Source organism: Scyliorhinus torazame, chromosome 15 (genome assembly GCF_047496885.1).
Source record: "Scyliorhinus torazame isolate Kashiwa2021f chromosome 15, sScyTor2.1, whole genome shotgun sequence".
NCBI classification, from domain to species: domain Eukaryota; kingdom Metazoa; phylum Chordata; class Chondrichthyes; order Carcharhiniformes; family Scyliorhinidae; genus Scyliorhinus; species Scyliorhinus torazame.
In genome coordinates, this window is record NC_092721.1 from 118,019,325 (window position 1) to 118,037,572 (window position 18,248).

Genomic DNA, 18,248 nt, shown 5'->3' on the forward strand with positions numbered 1-18,248 from the left:
GAGAAATTATCTTGGTTCAGAAGATCCAAGATGTAGAATTTGTTTAGGTGGAGATAACAAATAGCAAATGAAAGAAGTCACGGGGATGAGTTGTTTATAGGCTCCCTAATAGTACCTACACTATAGGATAGCATGCACATCAAGAATTAATGCGGACATGCAAAAAAGGTACTGCAATAATTGTGGGTGATTTTAATCTTGAATTTTAGCAATGGTAGACTGTAGGATGAGTTCATAAATCACAGGCAAGGTCCCAGGTTCGATCCCCGGCTTGGGTCTGTGCGGATTCTGCACGTTCTCGCCGTGTCTGTGTGGGTTTCCTCTGGGTGCTCCGGTTTCCTCCCACAAGTCCCGAAAGACTTGCTGTTACGTAATTTGGACATACTGAATTCTCCCTCCGTGTATCCGAACAGGTGCCGGAATCTGGCGACTAGGGGCTTTTCACAGTAACTTCATTGCAGTGTTAATGTAAACCTATTTGTGACAATAAAGAATATTAAAGAATATTAAAATATTAATTAAAGTGAAGTCATGACAGATTCTTAGAAAAATACATTCTGGAAGCTGCCAGGCTATTATGTAGTGCCTCATTGTAAAGGACCGTGTAGGCATGCGTGATCATAACATGATTGAAAAGTGTGGGTTCATAACTGGTGCCTTAAAAGGCAATAACGGGTATGGAGCCAGAGTTGGTCAAAGTGGGTTGGAAAAATAGGTTAAAAGTGGAGACGTAGCAGCAGTCATTTAAGATAATTTGTAACTCTCAATAAAGATATTCCATTGAGGGAAAAAATACTATCAAATGCTTACACCATCCGTGACTAACTAAGGAAGTTAAAGGTAGTATCAAATTGAAAGAAAGGGCTTTCAATACTGCAAACATTAGTGGTACAACAGATTGGGATTGTTTTAGAAACCAGCAATGGATAACAAAATGAAAAGGGGAAGAAATCAAACTACTAGAGAAAACTAGCTTGAAATATAAAAGCAGGCAGTAAAAAGTTCTAAGTGCATACAAAGGAAAGATTACTAAAGTGAATAATGGTCCCTTAAATGGTGAGACTGGTGAATTAATAATGGGAAATGAGGAAACAGCGAAGATTTTAAACATATTTTGTATCCGTCTTTATAAAAGAAGAGACAGAAATCATCCCAAGACTAGTTGAAATTCATTGGCAGAAGGAAGGGAGGAACTGAGAACAATCATGATCACTAGAGAAAAAGTAAGGTAATGCTCATGGCACGTGAGACTGACATTTGCCCTGGACCTGATGGCCTGCAGCCTAGAGTCTTTATTAAAAAAAGTGGCTACAGAGATGGTGGATGTCTTCGTTGTAATCTTCCAAAGTTCCCCAGGTTTTGGAAATGTCCCAGTGGATTGGAAAATGCAACGCCTCTGTTCAAAAAAAGAGGGAGTTAGAAAGAAGGAAACGAGGGGCCAGTTAGCCTACTGAGAGTCATTGGAAAAACATTTGAATATATAATCAAGGAGAATTAACAAAGAGTCTGGCAGGGTCAACATGGTTTGATGAAAGGGGAAAAAGGGAATTTTTAAAAAAGAGTTGTTCGAGAATGTAACAAAAGGAGTGGATAAAGGGCAACCCGGTAGGTATAGAATATTTGGATTTCCGAAAAGGCATTTGAAAAGGTGCCACATAAAAATTTACTATATAAGAGCATTTGATGTTGGGGTGATATATTAGAATGGATAGAGATCTGGCTAGCGAACGGGAAAGAGTCGGAATAAATGAGCCATTTTCAGTTTGACTAACTGTGACTAATGGACTGCCACAGGGATCAGCGCTGGGGCCTTAATTATTAATGATCTATATTAATGTCTTGTCTGAAGGTAAGGACTGTATTGTAGCCAAATTTACTGATGATCCAAAGATACAAAGGCAAACACATTGTGAAGTGGACCCAAAAGTTGTCAAAGGGATAAAGATAGGAAGATTAGACAAGCAAAGTATAATTTAAATGGAGAGAAACTGCATAATGCCGTGGTTCAAAAAGACTTGGGTGTCCTTGTACCTGAATCACAACAACCCAGTATGCAGGTACAGTAAGTCATTCAGAAAGCAAACAGAATGTTAGTCTTTATTTTTAGGGGGAAGGAGTATAAAAGTAGAGAAGTCTTGCTGTAACTGTATAGGGCAGTGGCAAGAACAGACCTGGAATATTGCATGTAGCTTTGGTCACCTTACTTGAGAGACATACTGGAGGGAGTTCAGAAAAGATTCACTAAGGTGACTCTTGGGATGAAAGCATCGTCTTACTGGAAAAGGTTGGGCCTGTATACATTGGTGCTTAGAAGAATGGGAGGTGATCTTCTTGAAACATAGAAGATTCTGAGGGGGCTTAACAGATTAAATGTTGAGAGCATGTTTCCCTTGATCGAATAATCAAAATAAGGGGGCCCCCATTTAAGAAAGCAAGAAACAGAAGCAGGAATACACTAGACAAACTCGCGATCCTGCTCTGCCATGCAGTGTGATCCTGGCTGGTCTTGGGTTTCAACACCATTTTCTTACCATATTTCTTGATCTGCTCCTTATCCTGAGATTGTTCCTCCATGTTTTATATTCCCAGACCAGAAACACCATCTCGTCCCTTTCTATCAAGTCCCTTCAAAATCTTGTATGTTTCTTTGAGATTGCCTCTCATTATTCTAACAGCACAGAGAATATAGACCCAATTTACTCATCGAACACTTCCTTCACCCGGAGGGTCATTAGTCTTTGGAATTCTCTCTCCTAGCGAGCAATGGGGGCTCAGTCATTGAATATATTCAAAGCTGAGTTGATGGACCTTTGATTGACAAAGGGAGTCATGGAAAATGTGGGACAGGCAGGAAAGTGATGTTAAGACCACATCTGATCAGCCATCATCTTATTGACTAACAGAGCAGGCTTAAGAATCTGAATGTCCTTCTGCTGCTCCGATTTCCTGTGTTCCTATAGCAGTACTGAAGAGGCTTGGCAAGCTGAATGGCTTACTTTCATGCTCAGGTCTGCAATACAACAGCCAGATTGCTGTCAAGGACCCATAACTTTTTGCCAAGCCTAGTGCACTTAGCCACTTCTTAGTATAACATGGATTGACTCTAATTGGCTGGACCATGGCATCCAAGATGGGGATTTCAGGAGGAAGCCTAATGGGGTTGCACACTTGATATTTTTGGCTGAAGATGTGCAATCACTTCAGCCTTTTCTCTTGTACCGACATACTGGACACCACCATAACGATGAGATTTTCATGAAACATCCTTGTGTTCATTGTAACCTCAAGGAACGTGGTGGAGCTATGGAGCTTTGCTTCTATCAGTTGGTGTGGCGCTGCTTTAACCTGTTATTTTTTTATGTTTACAAGCAGGAAACCGTAGCTTCACTAATGTTAGGTTACTGGCATTATGATCCTGATTCTCTGTTATACCAGAGATTACTGCTTGATTTTTTTACCTCCCTATCCAGTGAGAATAATTGCAGCTCTTCTACCATTTGCGTTACTAAGAACCTGAGAAATTGGTGTTGACCATTTTTCCCTTAGCCTCGTGCTGTTAAATAATATTATGACTGAGGTTTTACACCAACTTCACTTTCCTCTTTTGTCCCCGTATCCCTTGATTCCCTGAGTGGCCAAAAATATATCAATCTCTGTCTTAATTATATTCAACAACTGAACCTGCAACCTTTTGTATAGAAAATTCCACTGATTCACAATTTCCTGTGGAGAAATTTCTCCTCATCCAACTCCTAAATCACTGCTCCCTTATTCTGGCACTATGGCTCCTAGATTCCTAGCAGGGAAAACACATTTTCAGTTTTTACCCTTTCCAGTTTTCTCAGAAGTGTATACATTTCAATGAGATCACCTGTCACTTTTCTAAACTTCAGAAAAAATGGCCCTTTTTAAATTTCGAATCATAGGATATCATCTCATCCCAGGAATCAATCTAGAGGGCCTTTGTTGTACTGCCATTGAGGTGAGTAAGGAGACCACAACTGTATACTCTCCAGTGTGATCTTGATCAAAACCCCATATAATTTCAACACGATTTCAGTACTCTCATACTGAAACCCCCTCATGACAAAGGCCATTTGTCTTCCTAATTGTTTGCTGTATTTGTATGTCAACTCTGTGATTTGATCTGTGCAATGATTTGTGCACTCTCAACATTTATTTGTGTCTCACTTTTCTTAAAACAAACAATCTGCATTTCCATTCTTATAATGGATAATTTCACATTTCCTCACGTATACTCCATCTGTTACCTCCCTGTCCAATCACTTAAATGGTTTATATCACTTTGCAGACTCCCTGTTGTCTCTCGCAGCTTATTTGAGATAAGAGACCGTAAAAGGCCAAATTACACTGGGAACCTTCCAGATCTGCGTGACTGAGCAATACATTTGATAAATGTTGGGCCATCATCAGAGAAGTCGTACATGCTTAATTAACTTCAACATGACATTTCTATTTGATTGAAACAATTTTTCTCCAGGAATGCGTGAACTAAATTTTAATCTTGTATCCAGGTTGATGAAAGATTCAGGAAGAGTAACCAGGGCTCACCTCAAGCACAATCAAAACAGAATAGCAAAATCTTGGAGCCTCCAGTGCCTTCTAGATCAGAATCGTTTTCTAATGGAAGTTCTGAATCCAATCCAGCTGCATTGCACAGGCCTACAGAGCCACAGGTACAGAATCAAAAACACTGCACACTGCTGTATGAGGATAATTGTTTACATGAGGCAAGCAGTTTGTTTTCAAGTGCTTCCCTCCATATCCTACTTAGTTATTTATAGAGCTCCCCTATCTTTTGTCTTAGTTTATTTGTTCGAATAAAATCACTTATTGATTAAAATTAGCCTTTCATTGGACAGCCAATGAAAATAATCTTGCACTTTGTTTCAAATATCTGAAAATCACTTTAGCATTAGGGCCACTTCTGCTTTTAGGAAAGCAGATAGTATTTTATGTTGAATGGATTTTCTGATAAGCTTAAAAGTAGACTGTGGTATTATTATAGCATAGCACCTGTAATTATGCAAATATGATTATTTCGCACTAAGTGAAGGCAAAATATGCAGGAGTCTAGGGTAGATCAGAAAGTGAGATGGCGCCTCTAAGGGTAAGGATTGGCTAGGTGCCGAGAGATATTAATTGCAAAATAGTTACAAATTCCCCTCCATATTAAGGGCTGATTAAATAAATCCCTGCTATCTGACTATTTGTGTCTCTTATGAGGCAGAATTTCATTATAAATATGAAGTTGTTGCTGGTTAATTCCAATTGCAGCATTCTAGTCTCTAGGGTGAGCATTGTAAATTTCTAAAATTAATTTAGCAATGTGGATGTTGTTGCTAACTTTTGGTTGGTTCAATTGGCTCTGTTTTATAACCTTTGCTCTCGAGTCGCCAGGTATCTTTATGATACCGCCACGAGGTTCAAGTTCAAGTAATGATCAATAACTCAATACACCGATTAGTAAGATTCAAATCAAAGCACATTTATTATACACCATAATCGCTACTCATGCACAAATTCTACTTCTAAGCTACTTCTACAACTAACAGGCCTATACTTAGCTTCGGACTGGCCCACCAGGTCAGGGGAACAAATGGCCTTTCATTCGGGTTCTGAGTCTGCGGGATTCGAAGTTGGTACGGATTGGTAGCAAGGAGCGCCTATCTCGTAGCGAGCGTTGACTTAAGACTTACTGGATATCGGCGGCAGCTGCACCGGTCACTGTTAAGGGTTAGTTCGCGTTGCTGAGTGACCCGGTCAAGAAGAACGATTTGAACTTGGGGGCTTAACTTTATAGTCCCCAGGGGCTTCCCGCCTTTCGGGGCGGACCCTGTACCCGGTTCCAAGTGATTGTACTTCGTTCCAATCGCTTGGTTCGATTTCTCCAATACTGGAGCGGTTCCCTGATCGATGGGCGGTCTTGAGGTGTCTGTTAACCTCTTTTGTGTTGGCTCCTGCTGGCGCCGAGGAGTCTGGCTTGGCTTTGTTTATCCCAAATGTTTCGATTGTACCTGGGGATCGCTCATTCGTATGTAGATGGCTGCTACATTATTATGCAGATGGCTGCTTGTATCGATGCTGTCTGGGCTTTTGCAGAGTTTAATACACAGTAAACTTGCACGTGCTAGTTTCTGCCTGTGTTGGCTGAATTTCCCTGCAGCCTTTGCTGTTCTCCATTTTACGTCGGGAGCTGGTCAACCCAGGTGGCTACATGCCCTCCTTGTGATCCTAACGCGAAGCGTGAAGGATCACATAACTGCGTTGTTTTTCATTCCCTGACCCGGCGAGCACTCTTCTATGGCCTCTACACTGACCATAACAATGCAAAAAAAATTTTACCTGACAATTCTGAGGGGCGCTATGTCAAACAGGGACATGCATTACAAAACAAGAAAATCGGAACCTCTAACTATCCTTAATACACTACACTCACTTAAACATTTCATCACTCTAACTTCCTCAATCATACAAACAAAATCATAGCAGTATTATACACATTTTTCTGGCTTGGCAGTCAAGCTCAGAATTGTACAATTGCTCATGAACATTTCTTTATTTACAACAAATCGCAAATGAATGCTCTTTATTATAGATCGCGGGGGTCTGGTCATATCCGTAAATAGGGGATCTTATCCTATATACCGGGGTGCGAGCGCGGTAGGCTCTCCTTCTCCATTTTCTCAGACGAATAGTCTGCACGATGCAGCAGAGTATCGCCAATACTAATAGGGATTCTATCAAGTAGGACAGGGAGTACCAGGTTATAAACGTGTCACACCAAGATGGTGTGGTGTCACTTGTGACTGGGCTCTGGGTACTGTGGGGAAGTGAATCATTAACAGCTGGGGGGGGTTGAGGTCAGGGGGTTCGCGTTCGCGTGCAACCAAATGTCCATTAGGGCGATGAACCACGCGGAGGAAGTCCTCATGGTTCTTCTCTTCGCTTCTTTCCCTTCTCTTCTCTTCTCTGGTCCTGGAGCTTCTCGAGTTCTGTGGGATCAAGCATAGTGTCTGTTACTATCTTGGTTTAATATCTCGTATGATAGCCTGCATGTCCTTTCGTGCCAATTACTCCCTTTATAATTGGTCACTGTGTGACTCCCTCATTTTGTTTTTTCAAAAACCGAATTTCAGGTCAAGACTCACTTACAAATACTGAACCAGTGTGAGCCGTCTCGCAGGCTGTGCAATTTACCATCCAAATATTTGAGGATGTAAATAGCATAAGGTTGGCAATCTAAGGGTTACCTGAAAACAAACACAACCTTTTGAACAAAACTTGCCGAAATGAGGTGCGTATGGGCCGCGACGGGTACGATTTGGATGGAGTCCCCGGGTAGGACGGCAACCAATGCCGTGTGTGCCCTACCCGAGCGTAGCTGACCAGAGGGGGATTCCCAGGCAGGGCAGATCCCAATGCCGTTTCTCCACTGCCTGAGCAACCGACAAGAACGGGCAAGAAATGTAGTCATCGTGGGGCCTGCCGTATTGTTTCTTCCTTCAAACCAGAAGGGCAGTTATGGATGGGGGTCTGTGTATCTGTCGACAGACGGGTCCTCTGAACTGGTGTCTGGGACATTAACAAGTCTCTGCGGACAAGTTCTCAGAGGTTTTGGCCGAAAAGGCGTGGGGCTGTGGGGAAAAACATTTCCAGTATGAACATACAACATTTAATTGTACAAGTACAAACAACATCAAACATGCTGCAGGTTCCATCAGAAAGGACATTGTTTTCTCCCAAGCGGTTCCTTTTAAAACATCATCTGGACACCTCAGTTATCGGTTGCGAACAGGGTCGCAAAGGGGTTCTCGTTTTGGGAGTCAGACTCAAAGTCGTCATCTTCTCCCGGATGCCAAACTCTCGAGTGTATCAGGGCTGATAGGGCTGCACGGTGTGATCTGGGATCGCTCTCGTCATTCCGGACGAGTCTGTACGAATTATCTCGGTGCCAAAAGGTGGTGTCTAGTTCTGTGGGGACGGAATTGTGGTCGTCATTGTAGGTCGGTGGTGGGGTTTGTTTAGGGAAGTGATCATGAAGGGATCACTCGAATCGTGGTCAGATTCGCTGGGTGTCGGTCCTGTTGCATGGGGATAGTAGGGAGGCGTGCTGTGTCTCTTGTCCGAGTCAAAGTCGCTGTCGCTGCTGCTGCAGTCTGTGGGCGTTCTGGGGCGGAGTGTATATTTCGGGGGTGGAATTGAGGTTGAGTCCATGGCTGGGCTGGACGTCTTGGGGGAGGGTAGGGTTACATTGGCTGTGGGTGGGGCGCGGTCTGCTGCGTCGAGCATGACGTGGTGTGCGTGGTTAGACTGTGTTCCATATGCCTTCAGCTGGTTGATATGGAAACACGCAGTCTTTCCATTAGGGTACTTTATTTTGTAGACTGAAGGGCTTACTTTGTCCGCAGTGGAGTACAGACCCGAATACTTAGGTGACAGGAATGTGCTGGGGTTGTATACGGAGAGCATGACTTGCTGTCCTACACTGAACTCAGTCGCATGCATTGTCTTACTGAAACAGGTCTTGCTCTGTTTCTTTCTTGTGCCCAATTTCACTGCGGCTGCTAGCTGAGCCGTTTTTACATTCGCCACTAATTGTTTGACTGCGTTCTCGTGTGTGAGGGCCGTCACTTCGGGGCTGGTCAAATCTAATCCTAATAAAAATTCTGTGCCTTTCATGGGGCGTCCAGTCATGAGAGTGTGGGGGATGTAACCTGTGGATGTGGAAACTGTATTTCGCAGAAACATCAGCGCAAAAGGGAGAACTGAGTCCCAAGTGGTGTTATTTTGCTGGACCATTTTTCTGAGGGTGGATTTTAGGGTCTGATTCATGCGGTCCACGATACCACTCGACTGGGGGTGGTATGCAATGTGGAATTTTTGGGTAATGCCAAATATCTTGAGGACGTTCTTCATGACACGTCCTGTAAAATGGGAACCTTGATCGGATTAAATGCTGCGGGGGAGTCCCCATCTCGTAAAGATGTGGTGGGTTAAAATCTTGGCTGTGGTCTTTGCCGTGTTAGTTCTGGATGGGAATGCTTCCACCCATTTTGTAAACATATCTATCACCACGAGTACATATCTGTAACCATTCCTGCAAGGGGGCAATGGTCCTATAAAATCAATTTGGAGGTTAGTCCAGGGGCCATTAACGGGTCGGGTGTGACTGAGCTGAGCCTTTTTGGCGTATCTGTCCGGGTTGTTCTGGGCACAGATAAGGCAATTCTCAATGTAGTGATTTACATCGTCCTTTAAACTCTGCCACCAACAGAGCTGCCTGAGGTGGGCTGTAGTGGGATCGATTCCCTGATGTCCATGACTGTCATGGAATAAACAAATCAGTTGATTCCTGTCCTGTTCAGGAACCACACAAAAGGTGTCTTTTAACACCACACCGTCAAGTGTGGTCAGAGCATTTTTAACCCTCTCATAGGGGGCTGGATAGTTTCCTTTCAAAATCTCCCTGAGATTGCTGTCCTGCTTCTGGGCCTGCACTAAATCCTCAATATTAGTCTGTGAGACCTGAACTGCATTCACTGGTGTGCTTTCGGGGGGTGTCCAAAAATATCCGTGCCTGGAACCTGCTTTAGCCAGTGCGTCGGCTTTTACATTTCCGGGGGGGGGGGGGGGGGGGGGGGCGGGGGGGGAACGATGGTGACTACGATTTTTGACTATTCCAAAAGTCCTGTTCTGTGCTCTCTAAAATGTGACGGAGCAATGGGGCTGAAGGGGGGGCTTTCCGTCTGCGGAACCAAATCCTCTTGCTTTCCACAGGGGTAGGAATTCAGTAAGGCTGTTGCAGACACAGAGGCTGTCCGAATATATGTCTGCTGGGCTGGGGAAGGAACATGGGTGTTCCACTATGTATGCGATGGCCGCAAGTTCTGCTGCCTGCGCGCCTAAGTGTCCTGGAAGTTTTATTGCTATTTTTTCTAGGGCGTCCTTGACATAAATACTGCATCCTGTTATGCGCTTCCCTTCTAATATTGTGGAAGATCCATCCACATATATCCTAATGGGTTCGCACGTGCCTGTGTGCTTGTGGCTCCGGGTTGAACTACCTATCTTTCTGGGGGGTGTTTTAGCAATAAAGGGGCCTGTGTTGTGGTGTGGAGAGATAATTTCACATTCATGGGGGGGTTCTGTGGTACTATAAGTTGTCGGCTAAAAAAGTGTGGGTCTTTGTCCTTTTAACAGTGAGGTCCCGTCCCTGCAAAAGAAGGGTCCATCTGGCTGCTCTTATCTGACTAACTGTACTGTCCTTGAGTCGTCCGTCCAGTAAAAGCTGGGTGGGGGTGTGTTCCGTGAGAATTGTGATGGGGTTCAGTCCGGTTATGTACGAAAAATACTGTACTGCCCAAAACACTGCGAGCAGGTGCCTTTCACAGGCTGAAAATCCCTGCTCCATAGCATTTTAAACTCTGGAGGCGTAAGCCACGGGCCTTAACTGTTCATGCCATTCCTGAAGGAGCACGGCCGAAAGGGTGCGCGGTCTGTGCTTGCTACCTCTATCGCAAAGGGGGAAAGTGGGTCTGGAACTTGTAGTACGGGGGCAGCTATGAGTGCTTGTTTCAAAGAGTCCACAGCATCCGTATGCTGCGGAAGCCATTCCCAGGGGGTTCCTTTCTTTAGGAGGTCTGAGAGGGGTGCTGCCTTGCTGGCGAAACCGTCAATGTGGTTTCGGCAGTAGCCAACCAGTCTTAAAAACGACCGGAGGGCTGAAACGTTCTGGGGAAGGGGCAATTTAGCAATTGAGTCAATCCTTTTGTGCTCGATCTCGCGTTTACCGTGCGTGATAATTGTACCCAAATATTATATCACCTTGTTTTCCAAAATCTGGGCCTTTTTGGGGTTAACTTTACATCCAATTGTTTGTAGGAGTTCCAGGAGTTCGGACAAAAGCTCAATGTGCTCTTCCTTGGTGTCTGTCTGCAGTAGTAGGTCGTCTACGTACTGGACCAGACATTCGGGGCGTGAAACTTTTGATAAACCATTTGCCAGCTGTCGGTGGAAAATGGATGGGGAGTTGTGGAATCCTTGTGGAAGGCATGTCCACATGTACTGTTGATTTTTAAAGGTGAAGGCAAATTTGTACTGGCACACCTTTGCCAATGGAATGGACAAGAATCCATTACTGATAGCCAAAGTATCGGGAATTGAGTCCCTGCTTGAGCATGGTCTCGGGACTTGTTGCTATTGTGGGGGCTGCTGCGGGGGTGATTTTGTTGAGTTCCCGGTAATCGATGGTCAGTCGCCATGATCCATCGGGCTTTCGCACTGGCCAAATCGGGGCATTATTAGTGGAGGCTACTGATCTAAGTACGTCCTGCTCTAATAAGCTGTCGATTACTTTTGCGATTTCTCCCTCTGCCTCTTGGGGGAAATCCATATTGTTTTGGGGGTCTAGGGTCAGGTCCTGTGATTTGTACTGAACCAGTCATCCGGCCACAGTCGTGTTTGTGGGTCGCGAATGCTGTCCTGTTCTTTTGTAACACTGCCCTAACCTGCTTGTCCGTGCTAATTGTCGTTGGGTTAAACCAAAATTCGCTTACTGCGCTAATTTTGTTCGCGTATTCTCCTATTGTGAGCGTTGCAGGGGCTCTTGCAGACTTTGCCATTTTCCAGATACATTGGTTGACTAGATCAAAGGATAGGTTGTGGGAATTCATAAAGTCTGTGCCCAAAATGTGTTCAGCTGTGTGGGGCAGGTCAACTAAAACTACGGGGTGCTTGGTGGTGAGGTTGCCGATTTGAATGGGTACAGGGACTGTGATGTGTCCCTGCTGTGAGTGGCCTGTAAAGCCACTGAGGGTGATAGTGGCTGTAGTGGGCCACGTGGCCTTTTGAAACTTGGTGGAGGAATTTATTGTGGTGCGGGACCCTCCTGTGTCCCAGAGAAACCCGATGGGCTGTCTCCGTATCTTTGCTGCAACTACCGGTCGGCCGGACCTATCCCAAAGGGTGTCGCAGACCCAACTGGGGGAGCCCGAACACCGTCAGTCCGTTCCTTTCAGGTCCGTCTGATCTGAACGGGTGCTCACACTATGTATGGGCTCTGTCTTATTCTTATTCAGAGTGCCTGCCTGCTGGGCTCTCTGTGGCTTTCGTGGGGCATTGCATTCTCTTGCAAAGTGTCCCAACTGTCCACAGTTGTAACACTCCTGTGACTTTTGTGGGGGGCTGTTCTTGCTTTCATTTACCCATGCGGGGTTCTGGTGTGTTTTAACAGCTTGTATGTCTGCTTCTGCCTGCTTTTCTTCGACATTTGTAACTGCGGGTTTGTTTTGTACAGACTGCTCCCAGGTGCGGGACAATCTTTTTACTACCCATTTCTTGTTATGAGCCTCTGAGGGATCATAATTCGCACAAGCTTTTTGTCCTGTTTCTGTGGCATGGGAGATAAGGGTGCGGGTCCATTTGGCCATGTTGTCTGGGGACAAATGGGCGCGGTCTAACTCTCCCAAAACTGCTGCTGAATGGATCCACAGGCGTCCAGCAAACGCTGTGGGGTGCTCGGCTTTCTTTTGCCTGCATTTATTGAGGCCATCTACGGGGTTACCCCGGTTATACCCGATCGCGTCTAGGACCGCGGTATGCATTTCTGCAAGGGTGCCTCCTCCTACCTTCTGTGGGTCGGGAAGGGCTGCTACGACCAAAGGGTCTAAACTCAAAATGTGAGCTTTACATGCTCTCGCTTATCCAGGCCGTACATGGTTGCCTGCTGCTTTTCTCTGGCAAAGAAGTGGTGGGGGTCTGAGGTGGGGAGGAACGGTGTGACTTTCTCGCACACGTCCCGTAATTGGGTCACTGTTAAGGGGTGGTGTACAGAAATTCCGTATCGTCCGATGTGGTTGTGCGGTGGGTGGTTACTGGGTTCATTGGAGCCTGAACTATCTGCTCGGTTGGGGGTTGGGACGCTTTTCTCTTTTGGGGCTTTCCCTGTGCACATGTTCCCTGAACATATCTCTGCGCTGTCTCATTTAACTCTTCCCAATCAGGGCCGTCTTCCTCATCTAATTTTGCTCCAAATGTTTCCTGAAATCCTTTTTGAACAGAAAGCAGAGATTGCAGTTCTGCAATCTGCTTCCGGCACTTTGCGTGGTCAGCTTTGTCTTTGCTCCGTGGTGGCAGCATGGAATGCTCTTAACGCTGCCTTCAGGTCACTACACTGCCTCTGCAATGCTTCTACCTGCTTCTCGGTTTCCTCTCGTACCAGGACTGCACGTTGCGTGTCCTGATAGGCCTTTTCATACTGGGACGGGAAGCTGCTTAAGTGCGCCAGACAAGACTGGTGTGCCCACTTGGCATCATCCACCTCTCCGTCTTTTGCTGCCAACTTCCTCCTCAACTCTACGTTCTCTCTTTCTACCTCACTGACATCGACCTTGCTCATTCGATGTATGTCTTCTATCTCTTTCTGGAGCATCCTAACGACCTCCTCTGTGCCTCGCAATTGTGCCAAGCAGGACACGATTGCCATCGGTTTGCGAGCTTTTCCTAAGCTCTTCTTGTGAATCTCGCTCAGGTTCTCCCCCCAAGTATGTCCTATACTCCTGGGACCTGTTTCCTCGTTGCTACAGAATTCGCTCCATAGGGCCCTTCCTTTCCCTTTGAGGTACTTCCTGATTTCTTCTTCCCATATGGGACATTGTCCTACTCTACTGCTGCTGGTCGCTGCGACCGCAAATTCTTCTGGGTTTATGAGGCGTTGCATTGCCTGCATTGCCATCTTTCTTATCTGAATGCTTCTTTTAAAATTTGGAACAGGGGGACTATAAGGCGGTGCTGTAATTACGGGTACGGCTTTCGCTAATTTCCGAAATACAAACTCCTGACAGTTTTGTCGCAACAAAAAGATCTATCCGTATTACCTTATAGCCCTGTTAGTTACGCATGCATTTAACACACTTCCGAATTATGAGGATTGATCAGAACTGCTTGAACACTTGTGGTTCTTCTGTTCCCAATTGGATCTCTAATTCAAATTTTTGGGTTCTCCCGGAGTGGTTAAGCCACTTCTAGTTCGATGTCGCCAGTAATATGTTGCTAACTTTTGGTTGGTTCAATTGGCTCTGTTTTATTAACCTTTCCTCTCGAGTCGCCAGGTATCTTTATGATACCGCCACGAGGTTCAAGTTCAAGTAATGATCAAAAACTCAATTCACCGATTAGTAAGATTCAAATCAAAGCACATTTATTATACACAGTAATCGCTACTCATGCACAAATTCTACTTCTAAGCTACTTCTACAACTAACAGGCCTATACTTAGCTTCGGACTGGCCCACCAGGTCAGGGGAACAAATGGCCTTTCGTTCGGGTTCTGAGTCTGCGGGATTCGAAGTTGGTAGGGATTGGTAGCTAGAAGCGCCTATCTCGTAGCGAGCGTTGACTTAAGACTTACTGGATATCGGCGGCAGCTGAACCGGTCACTGTCAAGGTTTGGTTCGCGTTGCTGAGTGAACTGGTCAAGAAGAACGATTTGAACTTGGGGAGCATAATTTTATAGTCCCCAGGGACTTCCCGCCTTTTGGGGCGTACCCTGTACCTGGTTCCAAGTGATTGGACTTTGTTCCAATCGCTTGGTTCGATTTCTCCAATACTGGAGCGGCTCCCTGATCGATGGGCGGTCTTGAGGTGTCCGTTAACCTCTTTTCTGTTGGCTCCTGCTGGCGCCGGGGAGTCTGGCTTGGCTTTGTATATCCCAAATGTTTCGATTGTACCTGGGGATCGCTCATTAGTATGTAGATGGCTGCTACATTATTATGCAGATGGCTGCTTGTATCGGTGCTGTCTGGGCTTTTGCAGAGTTTAATACACAGTAAACTTGCACGTGCTAGTTTCTGCCTGTGTTGGCTGAATTTCCCTGCAGCCTTTGCTGTTCTCCATTTTATGTCGGGAGTTGGCCAACCCTGGTGGCTACAATGTCATTATATTTTGGCTCCATTGCTGATGTGTATACAGTACGTAACAGCAGATACTGCAGAATTAGTTCCCATTAGTTAAGAAGTTTTGTGATATTGGGGACAGAAGATTTTGAATACTGATTCCATATGGGCAGACAGAAGTCATATGTGTGCAACAATGGTGATGCTTATTTTGCAATGGATTTGATTGTCAGGTAAGTTTAACCTTGGTTATTCTAGATAAGCTGCTTAATTAAGTGTATAAAAATATAAAGTATTTTAATTTTAGCATCAATAATAATAGAACGAGAGCAGGTTAACAAGAAATTAATCTCTATATTTTCATATTGTTTTTGTGGTTCAGTAATGTAACAGACCTCAGAACATTATTTTTCTCGCATCCTGTTTGCATTTATTTGCTGTTGTATGCTAGACAAGGTTCACTTGAAGATCTATATTTTTCCTTTTCTAATTTCGCCATCCTCCCACCCCACCATCTCTTACTCAATACTGTCCTTCCTGCCATTGATTCACCTCAGGGGTGTTTTATCATTTTGTCAAATGTAATTTGGAAATCTTTTCTTAAATATTAACGGCAATAGTTATTTATGTTTTTAATTGAAGGCGTTTTTCAGTAAGAATAACAAATTGAGATTTTTGTTTCTGTAAGGTTGCAGTGAGAGCAACACCTCGATCCCCTGTGCTGTCTCGTCGGGACTCTCCATTGCAAGGCAGTAGTCAGCCAAGTGGACAGAGTTGTCCAAAAAGCGTCACAAGGTTCGGATCTTGGTTATTTTTTTGATATTATGTGCTTTTCCTAATGAGCAATAACAACTTTAGGAAGAAAGTTATCCATTGATAGCAAATATTTGTAAAACGCAACCTTGCCCTTCATTAGACACTTGCAAAATCCAGACCTTTCAGCGCTGCAGCCAACATCCGCTTCATTCGCCAAATAATGAAAATGAGTTTGCTCTCAATTAATTGCCTTAATATTCTGATGGTAACCTGCAAGTTTTACTGATAACAGATTATTGAGGAAAGAATTTGTTAATTCTGGTAGTAAGTCACATGATGCTAATTTCAAGCTGCAGACCCAAGGAAAGGAGAAAAATTCAAAATTTGCATACTGAGGCATAAGTATGGTATGCATTTGACTGAGAAGTCAGATTTTGTTGGTACCTTTACTTCACTTCAGAGTAAGTCGTCAGTGTCATGTTTGTTCATTGGAGATATTCACTAGGGTCACCAACTTTACGGTGCAACATCTATGTCTTTTGCACATGCATTTTACTCAACAACAAAAAATGCCTGCTGAGGCTGGTCTGACAAGTCATGCACCTACCCTCTGCTGGGGAATACTGTGACACATCATGGCTCTTGGTAGTCAGGCCCAAGATGCTAGTTACAAACTGCATGCAAATCACCCAAAACAAGGGAGACCTCCAGAGAGGAGGACACATTTACAACATGATTAGAAAAAAAGTAATTAGGAAAATTATAAAAACAGATTATATTGTTTTTACCACTTCTTGAATTCTGGAGATCTGCATATTAAGGAATGTATCTATTTAATCTATTTATATTATGTTGCACAGGCCAGCTGTGAAGAGTGAAAGTTCTTCATTTAAATTCATTCCCTCTTTAGCAATATAGAGCCCAGACTGTTGTGGGAGAGGGTGGAGAAACTTGTACCAAGACCAGGCAGTGGCAGCTCCTCGGGCTCCAGCAACTCTGGCTCGCAGCCAGGATCCCATCCTGGCTCTCAAACTGGATCTGGTGAACGCTACAGGCTACGATGTGAGATTTTCCTTTTTGAATTATTTAAGTGTATGATTCACTGTTTTGCTTATTGCCCCCTTGAAAAACCGGTTCCCTTGGAGACCATGTTGGTTTGAAAGAAGAGGAGGAAAACAAATCAAGCTTTCAGCTGGTTGGTTTTAATCTCACAAACCTGAGATACACAATTTTAAGAATTGTTAAGAATAAACATTTAGATGTCTGAGGCTAATAGAAATCTAATATTTAGACACCCTTACTATTATCATTTAATATTTATGTGCCAAGGAAACAAAGTCCTGTTTTTGAAAGCAATTTCTCCTTCAAACAAGACATATGCTCTGCTATGTACAGGGTGGCATCACAATATATTGTATTAATTAATGCCACCATCCAGACTGCAAAGTAAATGGATACAAGTACTTCAAAACCAGGGTGGACAGCTTGAGGATTCGGGGTAAACCATTTCGGACAGAGATAAGGAGACATTTCTTCACCCAAAGAGTGGTGAGCCTGTGGAATTCATTACCACAGGAAGTGGTTGATGCTAAAACATTGAATATATTCAAGAGGCGGCTAGATATAGCACTTGGAGTGAATGGGATCAAAGGCTATGGGGAGAAAGCTATTGAGCTGGATGATCAGCCATGATAGTGATGAGTGGATGAGGCCTCCTGCTCCTATCTTCTGTGTATCTATGTAAAAGATAATGGGGACGATTCTCTGGCTGCGTTACGCTAGAGTGGGGTTTGAAGGATGTGTGCAGATCAGGTAAGCAGGGGCCTTCCGGAGAATGGTGGGATTACTGGTGGGGGTCCTGGAGGGGAGGGGCTGCTGTAAAGGGGATAGTGGTGGCCCCCAGGGACCCGATAGTGGGGTGTCCTCACTTTGGGGGGGTGAGGTAGCGCTCATGTGTGTTGGCGGTGACATTTCCCATGGGAGGGGGTTGTGGGGGACCCACAAGCTCACTTTTAGAGTTCAGGACACCCTTTCAAAATGGTGGCCCAATCTCTTGAGTTCAGCTCCCCAATGCTGAAAAATTCTTATATGTTGGTTAAACCGGTGAGAAACTCCCCAAAGGACTCAAAAAAGTGACTAAGTGCCATTGGATAAGATAGCGAGGGGAACTCGCCAGCAAAACCGGTGGGAAACACCCTGATAAACCCGCCACAAATGAACTTAGAAATTTTTCTGGAGAATCGCGCCTATAATATCAATAAAAACGTGACTGCATATCGTGACAATGATGTTGCCCAGTCTCAAATTAATAAATGAACATAATTTTTAATGTATTATATGAAAATATTAGTTAACCACATTTTTGTTCCTTCTGCTGTTTGCAGTTTACAGGTGCTGTGGTTCATGTGCTTGGAAATCGTGACATTTAGTGCATCAATACTTAGGCTTTTGATCAAATTATTTTGTTTACAGCATCATCCAAGTCTGAAGGTTCACCATCTCAACGCCATGAAAATCTTAACAAAAAACAAGAGGAGAAAAAGGACTTCAGGCCAAGTAGACCAGCTGTAAGCTCCT

At 44.4% G+C, this 18,248-nt stretch overlaps 1 protein-coding gene across 5 annotated transcripts in view; it reads left to right on the forward strand.

Annotated features, from left to right (window-relative positions):
* The window catches only part of LOC140391768 (mitogen-activated protein kinase kinase kinase kinase 4), a 525,483-nt gene that overhangs the window by 405,905 nt on the left and 101,330 nt on the right, over positions 1-18,248 (forward strand). For all 5 annotated transcript variants that reach the window (XM_072476624.1, XM_072476619.1, XM_072476621.1 and 2 more), the window contains 4 exons: positions 4,536-4,697; positions 15,604-15,710; positions 16,582-16,733; positions 18,144-18,238. In XM_072476624.1, the coding sequence (XP_072332725.1) occupies positions 4,536-4,697; positions 15,604-15,710; positions 16,582-16,733; positions 18,144-18,238 (516 nt within the window). The remainder of the gene's footprint in view (positions 1-4,535; positions 4,698-15,603; positions 15,711-16,581; positions 16,734-18,143; positions 18,239-18,248) is intronic.